The 19,614-nt window shown below is 42.2% G+C and overlaps 1 protein-coding gene across 2 annotated transcripts in view; it reads left to right on the top strand.

Moving 5' to 3' along the window:
- fhod3a (formin homology 2 domain containing 3a) overlaps positions 1 to 19,614 on the top strand; it is a 59,061-nt gene that overhangs the window by 33,889 nt on the left and 5,558 nt on the right. Inside the window, exons 6-20 of one of the 2 annotated variants that reach the window (XM_083925525.1) lie at positions 3,759 to 3,853; positions 4,434 to 4,545; positions 4,684 to 4,778; positions 5,159 to 5,302; positions 5,482 to 5,717; positions 7,516 to 7,926; positions 8,836 to 8,895; positions 9,424 to 9,558; positions 10,441 to 10,491; positions 12,334 to 12,542; positions 14,273 to 14,602; positions 15,365 to 16,062; positions 16,837 to 16,977; positions 18,432 to 18,590; positions 18,718 to 18,900. In XM_083925525.1, the coding sequence (XP_083781651.1) occupies positions 3,759 to 3,853; positions 4,434 to 4,545; positions 4,684 to 4,778; positions 5,159 to 5,302; positions 5,482 to 5,717; positions 7,516 to 7,926; positions 8,836 to 8,895; positions 9,424 to 9,558; positions 10,441 to 10,491; positions 12,334 to 12,542; positions 14,273 to 14,602; positions 15,365 to 16,062; positions 16,837 to 16,977; positions 18,432 to 18,590; positions 18,718 to 18,900 (3,059 nt within the window). The remainder of the gene's footprint in view (positions 1 to 3,758; positions 3,854 to 4,433; positions 4,546 to 4,683; positions 4,779 to 5,158; positions 5,303 to 5,481; positions 5,718 to 7,515; positions 7,927 to 8,835; positions 8,896 to 9,423; positions 9,559 to 10,440; positions 10,492 to 12,333; positions 12,543 to 14,272; positions 14,603 to 15,364; positions 16,063 to 16,836; positions 16,978 to 18,431; positions 18,591 to 18,717; positions 18,901 to 19,614) is intronic. The other variant, XM_083925526.1, reaches the window with a different exon arrangement.

Here is a 19,614-nt window from a genome sequence, read left to right on the forward strand (position 1 = left end):
TGTAGAGGTCTATTTTTTCCCACTGACAAGACAGACACCTCTGTGGTCTGTCAGGCGACGGTTTAACAGGGTCTCTGTAGTGTATTAAAAAACTTTTACGTTTGGTTAGAAACAAACTCTTAATGTAATGCTTTGCGCTGTTAATCTTGCCTAACAACTATTTGGAACAAAGCTTTGTTAATAGGTTTACACAATGGTTTGAAAGTCATGTAGATTTTGCCTAATGAAGACAGTATGATAACAGAAACAGGAAACATGAGCAGAGAATAACGCTTTTAAAGGGCCCTTGAGCAACAGACGATTACCCATTTTGACTATACTTAAACAGCGTTTGAACTGCAGAAAATAAGGAATTCATTCATTGTCATCCAATTCCTTTATCACAATGCAGACAAAAGTTTTAATTTGGAGTCCAAATACATGTTTGAGGAAGATGAAAGCAAAGGTGCTGTTTCCTTTTCTTGTTAAAGAAAATCGAAAAGTGGAAAATGTAAAGGAAAAAGCATTCAATAGCATTTCTTAGTATTATATGAGTCCTATAAGGTTGGCTTACCATGATCAACAGGACATTTGGCTGCATAAAAAGAAGAAAGTGAAGCTGCAAGGGTTGCTTTTTGAAATACTGAGCTCAAAGCACACATATCTATTATAGATCAGCACAGATTGTCTTGGCCAGGCCTCCCTGGGAGAATACTTACTGTAACTCCAGGAGACTTTTCCTGGTTAAATAAGGGTTAAATAAAATAAAATAAAAAAATTATATACTAACGTTTACATGGACTTATTTTTTTGATGCTGATTTAAATGCTTCTTTCATTTTAAAGTTGTATTCCGTAAGGATACTAAGTAATAGATAGAGTAATAGAAATAACCACACCACTCACTGACAAATTACATTTACAACTTTATTTTCAGTTCATAAAGTGTATATGCATGTTTCAAATATTCACCCCTCCTTCATTCATATGATGTTTTGTATCAAAGAACCTATTAAAGCTGCATCCACCCACCAATATTAAAGTTGTAGTTGGTAGGATTTTCATCTCGTTAATTTTCTGTTAAGTGACTTTCTATCAAAGAGTGAGTTGAAACAATGCTGATTGATCACATGACCCACTAATGAAAGTGCTTGTATTTGCTGCTTTGTTGAGGACTTGTTGAACACACAAGTTTACACAAACCTCTGTAAACTTGGGTGTTCACTAAGGACCCTGTTGCCCATAGCAAGAGGCTGATGAAGGTTTTCATGCCCTTTCATTTATGCCAACAAAACTAATTAACATCGAGTGAGCTGGTACGTTCATTTATTGGTTCTGACCAATATAGGCATTAGCAACATGCTTTCAAATGAGTGACACATACTGTAAATACTACTGTCTGTCATAAGCTTTGATCAAAGTACTGTATTTCTTGGAACTGTTCAAAGACTAGGATATATAAGTGTAAATCCAAGCAATCTCCCAAAACTTTGGACTCAGCTTTGTTAACTGGTTTATACATTAACACTTAATTAAAAAGATTCACATTTGAATTGAAAGAAAGTAAACATACGCTAAAAATTAAGCAACTTAGATTAAGATACTTGCTCTTACTCTATTTAAACAATGCTATAAGGACAAAGTGAGAAATCTATGAGCAATTGCATCATCATCATCATCATCATCGTCGTCCTTTAATTCCTGAATCAGAATGCCGTAAGGTCGAATAGAGCTCTCCACGATCCATTTCTTTGTCTCAGCAGACGTTCCTTCATCAACGCGGATCAGCCAGTAGTCGGATCTTCGGCAGATCTCTCTCTGTTCAGGATTGATCCGATTTTGCAGGATCACTTTGTAGGTTGTAGAGGTTGTAGAGGTGAAAATCATCAACAGACAAAACTTCTGCTCTTTTCTTACATCTGCTGTCATATGGTTTAATGATTTGTCCAAGAAGTGAAGACAAAACTTCAAGTTTTAAATCTGAGTCTAAAAACATGGCTGAGAAGGACACAAGTTGCTCTCTTCTTCTCTCACAATATCAGTGAGCTCTGTTCACTTGTCACAGGAACTTATATTCAACATGTTTTAAAATTAGATGTGATCCGTCTCTTTCACTTTCACTTTGAAAGTTTGGATGTAATATAATCTCTCCTGTGCTTCGACATGCAGCAACAGCAGGGACGGACTGCTGCACAGTGTGTATCCATGCTGGTACTGCTTTAGCATCCCAGTTAATGCTTTTGTCTCATGCATTGTTACTCAAAGAAACCAGAGGACACACCATTGTTTTTACCCACAAGATGACTGACACGATACATGACTTACATGTCTGTCTTCTTCCCATAAAAACTTTAAGATGATGTATTACAAGGCTTCTTACTTTACCAACTTAGAAACTTAGTAATAGATAGAGTAATAGAAATAACCACACCACTCGCTGACAAATTACATTTACAACTTTATGTTCAGTTAATAAAGTACCTCTGCATTTATCAAATACTCACCCCTCCTTTATTCATATAATGTTTTGTATTAAAGCTGCATCCACCCACCACAAAAAACTCTCTCCTGTCTACATGTGTTTTGACCTTAAAGCTGTAGGTTGTATGATTTTAGTTAATTGCCTGTTAATTTACTTTTAATCAAAGAGTGAGTTAAAACAATGGTGATTAATCATATGATCCACGAATGAAAGCGCTTGTATTTGCTGCTTTGCCGAGAAACACAACCTCTCAGACTCGCACAGTTAGTGGTGCTTTTTAGGTCGTTCTCTTTCTCTCTTCGGACCTCCTATCAGTGTGGAGTATGTGAAGGCATCACAGCGAATCTACTGATGTCATACAGTCGACACTGTTCAGTTTCAAAAGGAACTGGGAGATGAGGTCCCAGACGCACGCCTGCAATTACATCTAACCGCCAAAGCGGACGTTTGAAATAGCCTATCTCAAGTCTTACGGATTACAACTTTAACTTTCTAACCAAGCTCCACGTCCATTTTCTGAGTAGCCCGGCCTCTCATTGTCAGTCAGATGTTTTGTGTTGTTTTTCACCAAAATCTTGTTAACGACTCTAGGTTGTTTCAAATGAGTCTGCATCTCTTACTTATTTTGTGTGTGAACTGTGATCAGCTGTCACAGAATTTAGCATATGGTGAAATAAGATATGAAAACTCACTTTCACCTTAAGTCATGGTTTGGGTGTAATGCAATCTGCTCTGCTCTTTGACGTACAGCAACAGATGACTGTAACAGAGACTTGCTTTCCTGACTTTGTTGTAATAGAAGTTGAAAAGGGGGAACATGGAAATGAAAGTGCATGTAATGAGCTGTTCTGTGATGAGCTCCACCTTGTCACTAAACACCTCATGATGGACATAATCAGATCGTTTTCTTGAGTAAAAGTAGCTATACCAAAATGTAAAAACTCCATTAAATTACTTTTGTTTTTCTTTTTGCTTTTTTTTTTTACAAAATTGTTATCAGCAAAACATACTCAAGTATTTAAAGTACATCTATTACATAAGTAGTTTAATATTCAGTAAAATGTAAGCAGGATGAGATGAAACTATTTCATATACTGTCAGGTAGTTTTATCTCTAATGTTAAGGAAGCTTAAGGAAGGAACGTATCCCTGAAGGCTTGCCCTGTTATTTATAGCTACTCTAGATAGACACAGTTGCTATTTGGTGCACTTGGTTTGTTTATGGCATGTGTTGAATCATCTTTCTATACTTGTCCCGTCTCTCTAACTCTTTGTTTCATTCTTCTCCCCCTTTCTCAGCCCTGGGTCAAATCATGCTCTATGTGGACGGGATGAACGGAGTCATAAGGCACGCTGAGACAATCCAGTGGCTGTATACTCTTGTTGGTTCAAAGGTACAACCCAACATACATTTAAACTAAAAAAAAAAACTCAACCCACACAAACTGCCGGCTATAATCAGCTCTGAGATAGCCATTCATTGTTTGGTGAGCATTATATTTAGTTTCTATACCCAGAAAGCCACACGCAAACACATCTGCTAATGGTTGTGTCTTAATTTTTTGAAGGTAAACTTTTACTTTGAAAGTCTTGATTCCAGTGTCTAAATCACATCATCATATGGTTTCTTTTTCTTTAGTTAATTTTTAAAAAGTCTTTAATTGGATGAACATATTACACATATACTATCTTCTATCAGGGAATTACATCTATACTGAGCCATCTAAACATAGCAAACACAATATGTACTCTAAGGTCTGACCACGGGAACCTATAGTTAAGAAGCAAAGACAACATATTATTCACAGATGTAGACAAAATACATAAACAAATAAGGTCTATATCTATTTCCTGGATGGCAATACTGCTAAGTCAATACGTGAGATCCAACTGTACGCTAGAAGCACCTAAACCAAGTTGGAGTTTGAAAGATGTGTCATGATGTGAGTATTGCAAATCCCCCCTCCTCTCTAGTTCCGTCTGGTGGTGAAAACAACTTTGAAGCTGCTGTTGGTGTTTGTGGAGTACTCTGAGTCCAACACCCCGCTGCTGATAGAAGCTATCACCTCTGTGGACACCAAGAGAGGTATAAATAAGTCAATATGCCACCAGCTGCTGAGGAACTGTTAGCCTGTGTTATATACTGTAACTTTTTCTCCATAGAGAGGTCGGGTAGAGAATGACAAAGCAATTCATGTTTTTTTTGTAATGGGCTGATTCCCAGGATGCAAGCCATGGTCCAATACGATGGAGATCTTGCATGAGAAGGACGGAGTGGACACAGAGCTGTTGGTTTACGCCATGACCCTAATCAATAAGGTGAACCATTTCTGTGGTTTCTATATACTGAAAGTTTAAAACGTTTTTACTGGCTACAGGAAAATATAACTCTGATAAGTCAACTGGTGCTTTAAAACATGCATTTTCTCTCCTCATCACTTATTAATTTCATTTTTTAATGAGAGACGTGATGTTTTGTTATTCAATTTTTCAGTTATGTACAAAATACACATTTTAGAGCAGGTCTGTCTGTCACTTGGTTCAGTGATGCTATTCAGGGATTGTTTTGCCCACAGCAAAATAAAATGAAAGTCATTTTGCAACTCTGTATTAGTTTAGCGACAAAAATGCATCGAATCAAATGATTTTAAAACTTATTTGAACTTTGATGAGTTATCAGTCTACTTTTCTTTTTGCAGACACTTGCAGCACTGCCTGATCAGGACACATTTTACGATATGGTGGATGGTTTGGAGGAACAGGGCATGGAGACGGTGTCCCAAAGACATCTGGGGCGTAAAGGCACAGATCTGGACTTGGTTGAGCAGCTCAACATCTATGAGGTTAGAGACACACAAAGTCATCACAAGGAAAATACTGCAGGCTTGCGTCTCATTTAAGATCAGATTTAAGTGAGTAGTGTTGCTCACATCCAAGGAATATGACTCCATACAGTATTTATGGCACACAAAATTCCCCGTGTAAAGCACTCGATTCACACCCAATCAACTTTTCCACTCAGATGACCCTACGTCACGAAGATGGCGACGATGACAGCCAGCCTCCGCCAACGGGACGCCGGGACCGCCGGCGAGTCAGCCTCGGGGGCGGGGACAAAAAGCGAGGCCTGGAGAGAAGGCGGAGCCGCAGGGCCTCTCTTGGGCGATCCGGTCACGCCTCCCCCTGCAGCCCCGCGTCACCACAGAGAGCCGGCTTCGAGCCTTTCAATGGACAGAGAGCCGAGGACATGAGCGAGAGGTGAGAGAAGGGGAAGATGAAGGAGTGTCAGAATCAACACGTTTTTTGGGGTGATTAAAAAAGTGTCGTAAAGGGGTTGGTTTCTTCGGGTATAAAGAACAACTGGTGCCAAGTATTTATGTATCTCGTTTGAGACACACGTGTTAACTGAGCCCCAGATATAAGTTCTGATCTTGTACCAACACTTTCTTGCTCCAGAGCACTGTCAGGTTTCCTTCCATCCATGTAAGTTCAAAGGTCAGCTGCTGACCTTTCTGACCTTCTACCTATAATATCCAAGCGCTCCTCCTCACCTACATGCTGTAACAGCTACAAGTGTGTCACATAAAGCATTCTGAGTGTGGTTTTTTTTTTACTCCTCAATGAAACACTGTTGCAGACTTATGCTCCACTAAAATAAATTAAAAAAAGTTTCAGCAGCTGCACAAGCCTTCAGGGTTTGTAATTCTAATACAAGCTGACATGTTATTAAGCCGGCACAGGCTTATTTCAGCGCTTTGTGTGTATGCACAAAAAGGGGATCTTGGAGCCAGCTGTAGCTGTTTTCTTCAGGTAAATCTTCCCTCTCTGTGTGTTCCTCCTACATCTCTTTATCCTGTCGGTGCGTACGTGACCAAAGCAGATTATGTCCCATACTTCCGCTGGTATTAAAATTGTGGTTGCGTGCAAGACTGTGTGCATCCTAGCACACATTTGTATCTTAAAACACAAGTGAAAATGTACATTGTGTGAATCCACTTGCATATGGTCTATTGACTGAAGTGATGGGTGAAAGTTGTTTATGCCAGAGACTGCTTCATATTATGCACACAGAAAAACAAACATAACTTTTATTGGACATCCCATTCGTCATACACACATGGCTCTGGTCTTGTGGAACACCACCTGGCAATGCACATCGCCTCGACTGCAACAAGGCTCATCTGGTTTCACTCGACAAAACTGGTGACACTGAAGTTAGTTGTTCGGCCACGGCTTATTCTCCTCTTAGCGTTCCATTTCCTCTCCCTTGTCATCAAATTTTGTCTACTTGGGCATGTAAAACTACCTAACTGGAGGCATGTAATGTGGAGTAAGTAATGAGAAACATCCATCCCCCATCTACCCTGTTTCATTCTTCTGTTTTTCTTGTCTTCACCACTTTATCTTATATATGTCTGATAGATGTTGTGTCCTTGTTTGTCATTGAACCTCATTTATGTTTGTATGGTTTTGGTCGTGCAGCTGTAAACATTATTTCCACCAATCAATCTCATCTAACCATTTATCTCTCCCGTCATCCTTTCCTCCGTTTTTTCCATCTCTTTTCCAAAGTGTGGCGATTACCATTTGCATGCTTATCTAATTTATCGGATCATCTCTCCCTCAATCCTCCCCTTAAATGTTCCACCCATCCATCCATCCATCCATCCATCCATCCATCCATCCCCCTACCTCCACAGAGAGGAGGAATGTGAGGATTGGATAGAGGAGGAGGAAGAGGAGACTCCAGTGACTGAGTCTGATTCGGATGAGCAGGAGGGGGCTGATACAGTGTCTAAACTGACCACCCTCAGGTATTTTAGGACATGGTGGTAATAAAAATAATGTCCTGTGGTCTTCCAATACATCAAGGGAGTCTATTTAAAAAGCCACAATGTGATTCAATGTTTCTTTACTCACTGTTTCAGTTTTTAAATCTGATTGGTTTGATCTCCTTGTTGCCTATGTACTTGGTTAAGGCTCCATATATGGTACTTCTCTTTCATTTTCCCAGTTTTATCCATTCATTCCTCTCAATCCATTCTTTTGTCGCTAGCCCGGCCAGACGCCTTCCATCCATAGTTCACCGAACAACCGTCCAGTCCATCACCATCACTTCCAGAAAGGAGAATATAAAAGCAGACGAGCAGAGGAATCAGGCTGAACCACCGCGAGCACCCATCCTCCACTCCTCCTCTACCCCCACCTTCTCTCCTCCCGTCTCCTCCCCTCTCAGCCCCCCAGTCCAAACCTCCCTCCTGGCCGCACTACTTGCCAGGAAGAGGTCCGTCGTCACTGTCCCGGCTACCAAGGAGATCAGCCCGCCTTCACGTGGCAGCTCCCGTCCCTCCTCTGAACGCCTGCCCTATATGCCCCACTCACCCTTCCACCTCTTCTCCTACGACCTTGATGAGGAGCCATCGCCCCCGAAACCCAGCGAGGAGTCCGACAAAACGACGTCTCCCAGGTCAGATGGGCGGGCAGAACTCAAATCTCCCATGAGTTCAAGAAGCACAGAAAGCTTTCCTTGCAGCTCTTCGACGTTCACACTTTTCCTTTTCCAATTTGCAGTTTGCAGTTTCTGGCTTTATACTCGCATCCAGCTTGGATCTCTTTGCACCACTTTTCTTATTCATCACGTCCCACTTTTCACCAGTTCCTTTCACGTCTTTGACTGCACAACCCTCTCACCTTCAGCCTGTCACCTCTCTTATTATCACCTATTTTTCCTTCACCTCTCCTTTTCTTAGTTCTGTCAGTGTGCTGATAGTCCACACTTGTTTGCAATCCTTGCTTTTTTTCCAGTGCCACAGCTTTTCCCTTCTTCTCAAGAACAGCTACACTTCCTGACTGCATAGTCTCCCCTTTTTTCTAAGAATTATTATTTCAGTGGAACTGCATTTTCTCAGCTTAACTTTCTTCATTCACTGTATTGCTGTGTACAGTTTTTTCTTGTTGGATAGGACTGTATTTCTATATGACTTATACCCTTCCCATATTAGCTATAGTTATGATAATCCTTTATGCAGATACTGTTGCTGAAATCTCTAGAAGTAGCTATGTCATTTAAGTTGTTGCTTGCTATCACTGGCTAAATGACTTGTCGTGGTAAATGTATTATAGCAGATTCACAGTGGACTGTAATTGAGGAGGGAAACCTTGCCTGGAATTTTCCAGAAAACTTTGGGAATAAACACCACAGCAGTTATGAATTAGGATTATTTTAGTGTTGTGGCAACAGCATTCCTGTTACATAACAAGGTGTTACATTCGTTTCTCTACGCCAGCTTTGCACTGTTCAATGCGGTGTCGTGTAACTGGGTGACTGGAGAGGTCACTCACTGTCAACCATTTTCTCACCCCTTCTGTCACCCAGGAATGGAGGTCTCATGTCCCACTCCTCTCTCAGCACCCCAAGTACGCCCACCAGCTCCAGGTGTGAGGACTGCACCAACATGTGCCCGCACAGTACATGAAAACATCCTTAAACAAATATGAATGAAATAAATACACACTCGTGTACTGTACATACAAGTAGATATTCATGCGTGTTTACAGGACCAAACATGCACACACTCACATGTGTAACAAGCATTGACTGTGTGCAGCCATGAAATGCATTCATGGTGATGACATACTGAAGTGAATGTGATCTCAGCTCTCCGGTTCCCCTGGTTACTAAGCAGCTCCTATTACCTCCATGGAGAATACAGTCATTAAAACATAATTTATAGCGTGTTACATACATACTTACACAAACTGAAGTTCTGTTTATGCAATGAGCTGTTTATATCAACATATTGCATCTCAGTGTTGTAGCAGATTAAAATAGTTCAGTAGAAACTAGCAAATTAAAAAACAGTGATGTTTGCATGAAGTGCTTTACAATCCAAATGGTGCTTGAGGATCACAGCATCACGCTGACTGTGCAGCGGTGTAAACAGACTTTTTCTCTTTCCTTCAGGCCTGCTTTGGGAGGTCTTCTGTCCTCCTCTTACCGACAACACCAGGAATCTCTGGCGGCCGAGCGAGAGCGCCGCCGTGTGGAGAGAGAGGAGAGACTACAGAGGATAGAGAGAGAGGAGAGGAACAAGCACAGGTAAGGCATCACTGGCTTTGTTTTCCAAAGAGCCCTACAAGTTTGAGATGAGAGAATAGATGACATAAAAATTATACAAAAAGATCAATTTAAAGGAATACTCACAGGCAGATTCAAAAAGAAATGCCATAACTGAACTAGTACAAGCTGAAGTATCCTCAATTTTGTCTCTACTATGGGTCAAGCTCCGAGAGCACTAGAACAATTTTCGCATTGCAACTCAAAAGCATCTGTTATGAGATTAAACAAGGTTTTGTCTCATTTAGAATTTTCCATGTCACCAATTTAGGCTGCTAGATGGTGGTTGACTCTTGTTGTCACCTTGAGGTTGCAGCGCAATCAGTGGAGACTCCAGGAAGTCACTGTGCTCGGCCAAGAAATAGTCCTGCAAATAAAACCACAACTTGAAAATTCTTTTGTGGTAAAAAACAAAACAAAAAAAACCTGAAAAATGAAGCCAACTGTTTTCCCTCGAATGGCCACTTGAGGCTGGCTGCAAAAAACGTTTCACTCTCTTGGGGGGGTGAATTTTCATAAAACTTACCCTATTAAATTATTAAGGGTTGAAATTATGCATAATTAAGGGGCGTGGACGGTTTTAGGGATAGGTTGGTGGCATCAGAGGTGGCGAGCACAGACTGTAGGCTTCATTCAGCCCGCCTCAATGAGCTTATTGGCTCCTTGAAAACCTTAGGGGGACCTCAAAGAGATTAATCCAAAAAAAGACTTTAAAAGGAGAAGATTATGGCTTACACCTAAACCTTAACTGCTTTTGCGCATGATGTACAAATGTGTCATATTCACACAGATCTACGGAGCACCATACTGTTGTAGGGTATGATTATTATGTTTTAAAATGTTCTATTTTTGTGTCTCTCACAGCCGTGGCTATGTGGATAAAATGGAGGAGGCCAGACTTGCGCGGGAGGAGAGGTAAGTGTGTGCGCTAAATCAGAACAAGGCACACTTACAGAACAGCGGAACCAACAGGGAATATGTTTCAGCATGTGCTTTGGGAAGTTCTGTAATAGTGTAATTGTTTTCAGGTTAAAAAGGTTGGGGGATACTGAACCCATTTTCTTTGCTCTGTCTGCCTGTTTTCTCTTTTCTCAAGGAGCCGTGTTTTAACTGCCACGCTCTGCCGAGGGCTTGATTGTTTTGGCTGCGTACTGTGAGAAAATCAGATTCCAGGATTTGTCAAGCTTTTCACACTGGAAGCACGTGCACATACACAGACACACACTTTACTCAAGCACATGCACGTTTAAAGACACACAAAGAATTTTAATGATTCTAATAAATATACGCTTGTGTGCAAAAGGGAATCACAGGAAACAAGAGATTTACTCAAGAGGGCTCCTAACCTAACCTGAAAACAATTACACTATTGCATACTGTGCCATGTGCTGTCACTTTTCCTGTAGACTCAGTACTCTTTCACCCTTAATTTAAAGCACTGTTGATGCAATAATACACAGTGTCAGAGAAAGAAACAAGCCGGAGACAGACAGAGGTGGACAGAAAGCCAGAGAGGGAGATGAGCTGCCGAGTGAGCATGTGGGAAAGGTATCCACTGGAGAGGTTGATGTACAGTATTTATGATGTAATTCATGGTTATCAGGAAAACATGATTTTTTCCCCCCATGGCTCGGCTCCCTGAGGGACTCATCTGTCTAACAAGATACAGCACTGTAACACCTGGACAAAAAAGACTTGCATGCAATATAATGGCCTTAATGACGGACAAAAAAAGTCTGTCCACTGACTCACTCATGACTGAGCCTTAACATATTTGTAATACAATGGTAATAGCAGGTCAATATTTGACAATCCATAGACATATTAGCAGACACATACGATGGACAGCTTATCAAAGATGGATTTATGGACATAAATAGTTCTCAAACTCTTTAACTCTAAGTGTGTAAAGACAAGATGAAGTACACAACCCAATTGACACACACACACACACACACACACACACACACGCACACACACACACACACATATCCAGTTTCTTCAGACCTCTGAAGTGGCCTGATGTTAATGAACTCTGAACAGAAGCTGCACTCATTCATGGTATGGTGGGAAAGAGGAGGGGTTATAGAGAGAGGGGGGAGAGAGGGATGGAAAGAGAGAGAGAGAGAGAGATGGAGAGAGGGTTGAGTGGTAAGTTTGGTAGGGGGAGAAAGAGAGGAAGAGGGAGAAAAAGAAGAGAAAGCAAAGGGACAAGGGAGGAGAGCTGATCCACGCACATCTTGAACAGGTTTAATCTGATTTGCTTCTGATATTTGGCCTTTCGGCAGCAAAACTAGCATCAACTTCTCCCCATCTCTCCCATTCTTCTCTCCTGTCATTCTCCTTTCTCTCCACCTTCCTCCCTAACACAATTTCCTCTTCTCCAAACTCCCCTCTGGTTGCACATTTGGACTGCTGGGGATAGCTGAGCATTTTACTAGACAGTAGGGGAGAGGAGAGCAGTGCAGTGGAGATCTTGACCACGGGAATGATGAATGCGTTGAATGCTTTGTGGACGATAAATGGGGCGAAGTAGAAGAGTGAGGTGGGCTAACAGAGTGAAGAGGAGGAAGAGTTGGAAGTTTGTGATTTAAGTATAGCATCAGTGTGGTAACTAGTTTTGTTTAGGATCAATTTGGCAAAGAACAACAGTGAGAGCAGCACCACTAAGAAAGGCGAGACAGAAGGTGCATTGTCTCAGACTCTATTTTTGCCCATCGTCTCCTCTGATCCTCCCTCTCTCTCCCCGTCGCTCAGGTATAAGAACGTGGAGCGGCTGGCAGCGGAGGAGTACGAAAGGGAGCACGTACGGGTGTCGAGGACTCGCGCTGACCTTAACCTAACCTTTGAACCCGCGGAGGCCTGGCCGTCATCATCGCGCAGCAGCACGCCTTCCTCCTTTGCCTCCCAGGAGGACACAGAGGCTGACCTCGAAGCAGGAACCCCCGCCACAACCTCTGAGACCGGTAGGAAAACTGAGAATAATGTATGATGGAGTAGCTGTCATGTGTTGCCGCACTACGCACAGGATTGACTAATAAGATTGTGTCTCTGTGGGGATGTGTGTTATTTAAATGCTCAGACGATGAGATGTAAGACTAAACATAGTCTTGTAAGATTTAACATCATCGCCTCATCATTTCCATGACCTTTCTTACAGTATTGCATTAATTGCAATATATCACAATAGGCTACATCAAGCTGTAACCCCCTGTATCGTGATATAGATGTAATATCGTCTTATATTGCATAATGGTGGCAGAATCATTGAACTTAACACAAATCATAGTCCTTAAGATTTCAGTCATGGATGATATGGTGACACCTGTGGTTGCTGTGGTAATAGTTAAACAAACACTGCTGCCAAAAATACAACAGAGGAGCAACTAGTGTTTCTATTTACAGTGCAGCCAAACCCACTTTTGTTGTTTAAAAAAAATCTTCAGTAATAATAATTGATAATAATAAATACAACCGCAGGCTGTAGTTTCAGTAAACAGTAGAGGGTTGGTTACCGAAGATTAGGAGGTTCGCAGCCTTTCTCACCGTGTGATGTATAAAATTGATCCGCTGTCAAACAAATGCAGAAAATAACTATGTCTTCTTATATAGAAATATTTGGATGAAGGATTTCTGTCAGTGCTAATATCAATGAGACACAATTGCAGTAACGCTGTATTACATACAGTAAATGCATAGCTTCTTGCATATCCTTCATGCGTGTGAAGGCAGGGCCATCTGAATCCAGCACGAGAATGGTATGATATAAAAAAGACTGCTGTATGTAGAAAGATAATTATCGAATGGTAATGCATTGACTGACTATTGCTGAATACATAAATAGATTTTAAAAAACGGTGAGTTTGACTACATGAAAATCTTGAGGATTAGAACTTTAAAGTTGTGTGTATGTTAAAGATTTCAGAGCATTTGTATGACTGTGAATTCTACCGGTTAATTCTTTGGGGACTTTATAATTAAAACCAGAAGGTCGCCAAGTCAAGTCACAACTGTGCGCCCCAAAGCAATCACTCCTAACCTTAAATTGTTTCAGTTTGCGGCCTGCCATATAAATTAGCATGCAGGTGTGAGCAAAAGAAGGAGAGGCGAGACAGATTGTGGAAAACACTGAGGTAGAGGAGGGGAAACCATCGGGGGGAGGGTGGAGTAGAAAGAAAAAAAAACACAGAGAGAGAGGATGTGGGTGAAAGGGTCAATAGGTGTTTTGAAAGACCTTTTTGAAAGTGTAATGCCAAAATATCTTGTGTAAGAAAAAAAGCCCTGTTTTGGAGCTGAGTGCATGCGCGGCCATGAGCTGAGGTACTGTAGCTCACTTAGTCGGGTGTATGAGGCCTCACAGTGTCGTGTTATTCTAACCTCGCCTGCATCACTGCACGGACTGTACTGTGGAGTTACGTGTTTGTGTATGTTTTGACACAAACAGGAACTTAATTCTTCATTTCCTGTCCTGCAACAATCTGACTTTCTGTACCGTGTGCCATATTGTTTACATTAGTGTATGGGTGTGTTTTTGTTTTTCTTATTAGTGCGTGTGAATGTGTGTTGAAGCAGGGGGTTTCCATGTGCAGAAATCCAGCCCTGTCACAAGTCAAACTATATTTCATTGCAGGTAATGTGTGAGCATCTCGGAGAATAAAGTAACGCTGATTTTTTCATTTTTATTTTCTGGTGACAGGAGATGCCGATGACTCCAGTGTAGAAACAGAGGAAAAAGAGGCCACGGCTGAAGAGGAGGAAGAACAGAAAGAGGAGGAAGTGCAGGAGGAAGTACAGGAGGAAGTGCAGGAGGAAGCAACAGCAGAAAAGGAAGAGGAGGAAAGCCAGGAGTGTGAGCAGGAACCCGAGAAGGAGAGAGAGGAGGCGGAGGCGGAGGACAGCGGCATCCTGAGCGACAAAGAACGACAGAATGAGGAAGTGAATGAGAAGGACAACTGCTCAGCCTCCAGCATCTCCTCCGCCAGCAGCACTCTGGAGAGAGAGGAGAGGGGGAGCAGCAATGAGAATGGTGGGTAGTTTCCTACTGCAATGAGAACTAACATCCAAGTTACATTTCCGAGTCTTGTTTCAAGTCAGTAAATTGCTTTTAAGGATTTTATTCAGCTTTCAGTCTCTTGAAATAATTGAAATTGTAAGACATATTCTGGCATGTTTGAATTAAGATTTTCTCAAAATTAGCTGGCACTAAATTACCTGTTCAGTGATTTAAACCTAACTTTAAGTCAAGACCAACAGTCCAAAACACGCTCACAGGCTTTGTGTCAAGCGGTTGACTGGTTAGTTGATCGTTTGGCACCATGTGCATGCTTGGTCAATTAAACTCCTTTTGCAAAGGCGTGTTCAAAACAAAGATAAAAACAGTATAAAAGTATAAAACAAATAGCCATGCAAACAAATAGCCTCTGCAAAAATGACAGAGGAAAAAAATACATCATAATTCTCAAAGGTCAAGATCCAAAAACACCAGATCCTACAGTTACCAAAATAAAACTCAATAGCCTCTTTCAGTAGATCCCCTCCTGCCTCCTGAATGCCCACTACTTTGAAACTCCACACCTTCAGTTTGTGTTGCAGGCTTCCTGTTCCAAAGTATAGGTCTCAAGCCCAAGCTGAGATATCCCTGAATATATTTTCATGGTTATTTTTTTCTGATTTAAAAGAAACTTTCTCTAGAGCCACAAAGGACATTATGCTATTACTATGATATATTTCTGTGTGTGCTCTTTCTTTTATCTCTCTCCTCTCCTAACGCGGTCACCCTCCTTCTCAGGCTTTAAGGAGGCTGAGGTGAACGAGCAGTGCAGCGAACTCCTCAACAGCAAGCTCTTCATGCTGGACATGCTGTACTCCCAGAACAAGAAGCCCAGTGATGAGGAGGAGGAAGAAGAGGATGCAGAGAAGGAGAAGGAGAAAGGAGAGGGGGAGGACAAAGAAACCCAAGAAGATGCGGATGCGCAGCTGGGCGATGACCAGGGGAGCGACCACAACGCTGACAAATCAGAGCACCACGGGACCATCCGGCCGTTCGCTGAGCGGTTTGGAGATTTAATCAGGGACTTTGGTTCGACCCCCCCTCACCTGGATGTCCCAGCCAACGAGCCCCCTCCTCCCCCACCCAAAAAGGAATCAGACACGATCTGGGACCAGCTTCTGGCCAGCCCTCGCGAGCTGCGCATCGGGGACATCAACTTCACCGACCTGACGGAGGAAGATGACAAAGACATTCTGGATGCTGTTCTGATGGGAGGATGCGGTGACCTCCCGCCCCCGCCACCTCCTCCACCCTGCATCCCCCGCTTCCCTCCACCCCCGCCCTTGCTAGGCAGCTGCCCCCCACCCCCTCCCATGATTGGGATTATGAGGCCTCCTCCGCCACCTTCCCTTAGTGCCACAATTCCAGTGCCTCCTCCTCCAGAACCGCCTCTCTTTAACAAGAAGAAGAAAACAATCAGGCTCTTCTGGAGTGAGGTGAGTCAAGATACAGTCACATCTCCAGGTACAACTTTAACCGTTTATCACCGTGTTGTGTTACACATCATTTATTTACAAGATAACTGGAGGTATGGTGTGAAAAAAAAAAGTGCAGACACTCTAATTTAAAAAACCCCAACGCATTTCGGCTTGCGTCTTCCTCAGGGTATTTTTTAAATTGTACCCACTAAAATTAAGGGTTTATAACTTCTTCAAACCCACCTGAGTGCCTGCACTTTTTTCATTCTGATCTGTTAACCTTTGCAGAGCACTGGTGGTTTGAGGGACACCAGTTGTGCTCCTGTGATCCTGTTGTTTGGGGAGGTAGAGTGTGTTCATGTTTAGATGGTATTCCAAGATTTGTGAAACTCTCGCAAAATGGTTAAGGTTAGGCATTGACCTTGAATGGTTAACATTAACGTTAACCTATCCTAAGTAACCATTACTTAGGATAGGTCATCGGGCAGCCAGTCTCGCAGGACTTTTCGTCTAATCAAGTGTTACCATCTCGACACAAGTGTGAGAGTGTCACAAAACTACTTTAAAGACTTGATTTGCCATAATTAAAACTTTTAGTAATTACCATAACCTTTCTATACAACCCATGAAACCATGACAGGCCAAGCAGACAGACCATAACTTTGTCTCTTTGTGTAGAAGAATTAGCCAGCGACGATTAAGCAGTCATCGCAAACACAATGCTATTATTTGCCTCTTCTCCAACTCACGTCTCTAGCTAATTCAGTGAATGTTTGCTTTTTTTGTGATCAGGTGCGTCCGACAGACTCTCAGTACAGGGATTACAAGCGGAACGGAGACTCGTTCTGGTCCAAACTGGAACCAGTGAAAATGGACACAGCCAAACTGGAACACCTGTTTGAATCGAAATCAAAGGAAATACCAGTTACAAAGGTAAAGAACCAGTGCCTAAACAGACTTCAGAGAGGTCTAGCACACCTGGTTACAGTGTCATTGTTTGATGCTGAATTTATGCCTCGACTCAAGTCGTGTACTTTTCTATACTGTCCTTGTGACATGAACATGCACATACACTGTGCAGTTTACTTCAGTGGCTGGTGCTTTGACAGAAACAATTTGCCGTTGCCAGCCACACAGGCTGTGGGTATGGTGTGCTTTATCTCCACAACTTGAAAGTTGATGTTTTAAGGGTTAAGTGAGATGATGTGTGAACTGATCCTGATCAGACATGGGAGGTTTGAATCCTTAGTAATTCTCACAAAGCCTCTAAATAAAAGAGGTATGATCTGCTAAAGATGAGGAGCTAAAACCAGACCTCACACTTTGAAGTCCTGAGCCACTGCTTCAAATCCACACATTCTGTTAGAGCCGAACCTGAAAGCAACTCTGGATTCTGGTCTACATGTAGTGTGGCAGCGTGACGGTAGGTCTGCATTCAAAGTACCGAAACAGCACAAGCAAAGCTGTTAGTTAATGAGAGAATCCAGGATTTAGAGGACCACCAGAATATTGAAGCCATCAGAGGTCAGAGCAAACTTTACAGATTTTGTTTTTCGCAGACTCTCTTTGTTCCCTTCTTTCTATGGTTTTCTTACCTTACCCAACAGAATGTTAAGTGTGTGCTTTAGATATTATAGATAAGCGATAGCGAGGTTCAAAATAATTTCATGTCTATTTCTTCATTGTACACCCATCAGTCTTTGCTGGTTTTCAAAATATCCTCATTTTGAGCTCCAGCTAGTTCTCCCCTGTTTGATTCACAGAAACATTATTCCACCCACACAAAATCAAATGTCTTTAAGTCTTTGCCTTTTGCTCTATTTAATGTTTCACAGAGTACTTCCCTTCAACAACACATACTGTATATTCATGTATTTCTATTAAATGCTCAAATAGAACAAACAATTGAACAGATACACTGTATTTTGATAACTTTAAAGTATAAATCAAGTTAGTCTAACATATCATAACAGCATAAACTGTAAGATGTAACCACTCAATAGGAAGTCTCCCATATGGTGAGTATATAAAGGTCTAGTGGCAGTAACAAGGTCTGAGCACTTACTCTGTTACACTTTTATGTGCTGACATATTATGACTTCCTTCCATTAATAGCTTATAATGGGCTCAAGTGCTGGTGAGATCATATGTTCACATACAGTGACAATATGACTGCAGACTTATGCAAACACCCACATAAACACATACGATAACCTAACTGTAATGGTATTTCCTGCACCTATATAGTTACCACAGCTGCAGTCAATGTAACCTGAGTGACGATCCCTCTAATCCTTACAAACCCATAAAGGAGACCACACCGAGACAGGAGACAGAGAGGGAGGGGGAGACCCAGCACTGACCCTTTCTGTGTTTTGGTGTACTAGAAAATAGCAGCAGACGGCAAGCGTCAGGAGATCATCGTTTTGGATTCCAAGAGGAGTAACGCCATCAACATTGGTCTGACGGTGCTGCCTCCTCCGCGCACCATTAAGACGGCCATCCTAAACTTCGACGAGTACGCGCTCAACAAGGAGGGCATCGAGGTGAGAAGGAAGAAAGTGGCGTACATGTTTGAAACTCGTCCCAAAATCATTCATCCTGTACAAGTATATAACACCTGTCAGCCGTAAACTGTTCTCCTCCCTTATCGCACTCTGTCCTTGCCCTCAGAAAATCCTCACAATGATTCCTACAGAGGAAGAGAAGCAGAAGATCCAGGAGGCCCAGCTGGCCAACCCTGATGTCCCGCTGGGCTCAGCAGAGCAGTTCCTCCTGACTCTGTCCTCCATCAGCGAGCTCTCTGCCAGACTCCAACTCTGGGCCTTTAAAATGGATTATGAGGCAACCCAGAAGGTCTGTATAAACATGGGACGATGCTGTCGCGATTAGGTGAAACTGTAAAGAAAATGTAGATACTTTTCATACGAATTTAGAGGATGAGGCACAAACCATTAAAGCAGAAACAGACATAGACACACAAATGCCAAATTAACTTTCCACCATAAAGGGTTTGAGTAAATGTGCGCAGCATGTGTGCATTTGTGTGTGTGTGTGCGTGTCTTATACCCGTGTCAGTAAGTATCAACATCCTTTTTAGTACAAACAACATCCGCAAGACATCAACAGAGTTACGCAATAACAAAATATGCACGCTTATTAGCGGCACCTCACCTTCCTCTGGCACACTCTTGTTTTACTCGGGCGAAGAATGCATCCAGGAGGAGAAGTTCAAAGTCAAAAGCCTGAGTATGAAAAACACACTGCCCTTCCCTTTCTTTCCTGTAAATTTTACGGCTTTCCGCAGGATGCACTTGTCTTTAATCTCCATGAAAAGATTCCTGACTGCACGTTCGGCAGAGAGGCGTTCTCGGGCTCGACTCTACGGGACGGTTCGGTAGTCGGGGGGCTTAATGGAGGGAAACATACCTTGCAGCCACACAAAAGAAACCTGCCGCATAAAAACAAACGCTTCACGTAATCAGAAGCACGTTTGATAGTGAAGGCTGACCGAGCTGCAACCTTTAAAGCAGACTGTCATGACCTCTAGAGTGCACACGATTTGCGGTG

Source organism: Echiichthys vipera, assembly GCF_963691815.1.
Source record: "Echiichthys vipera genome assembly, chromosome: 13".
Lineage (NCBI taxonomy): Eukaryota > Metazoa > Chordata > Actinopteri > Perciformes > Trachinidae > Echiichthys > Echiichthys vipera.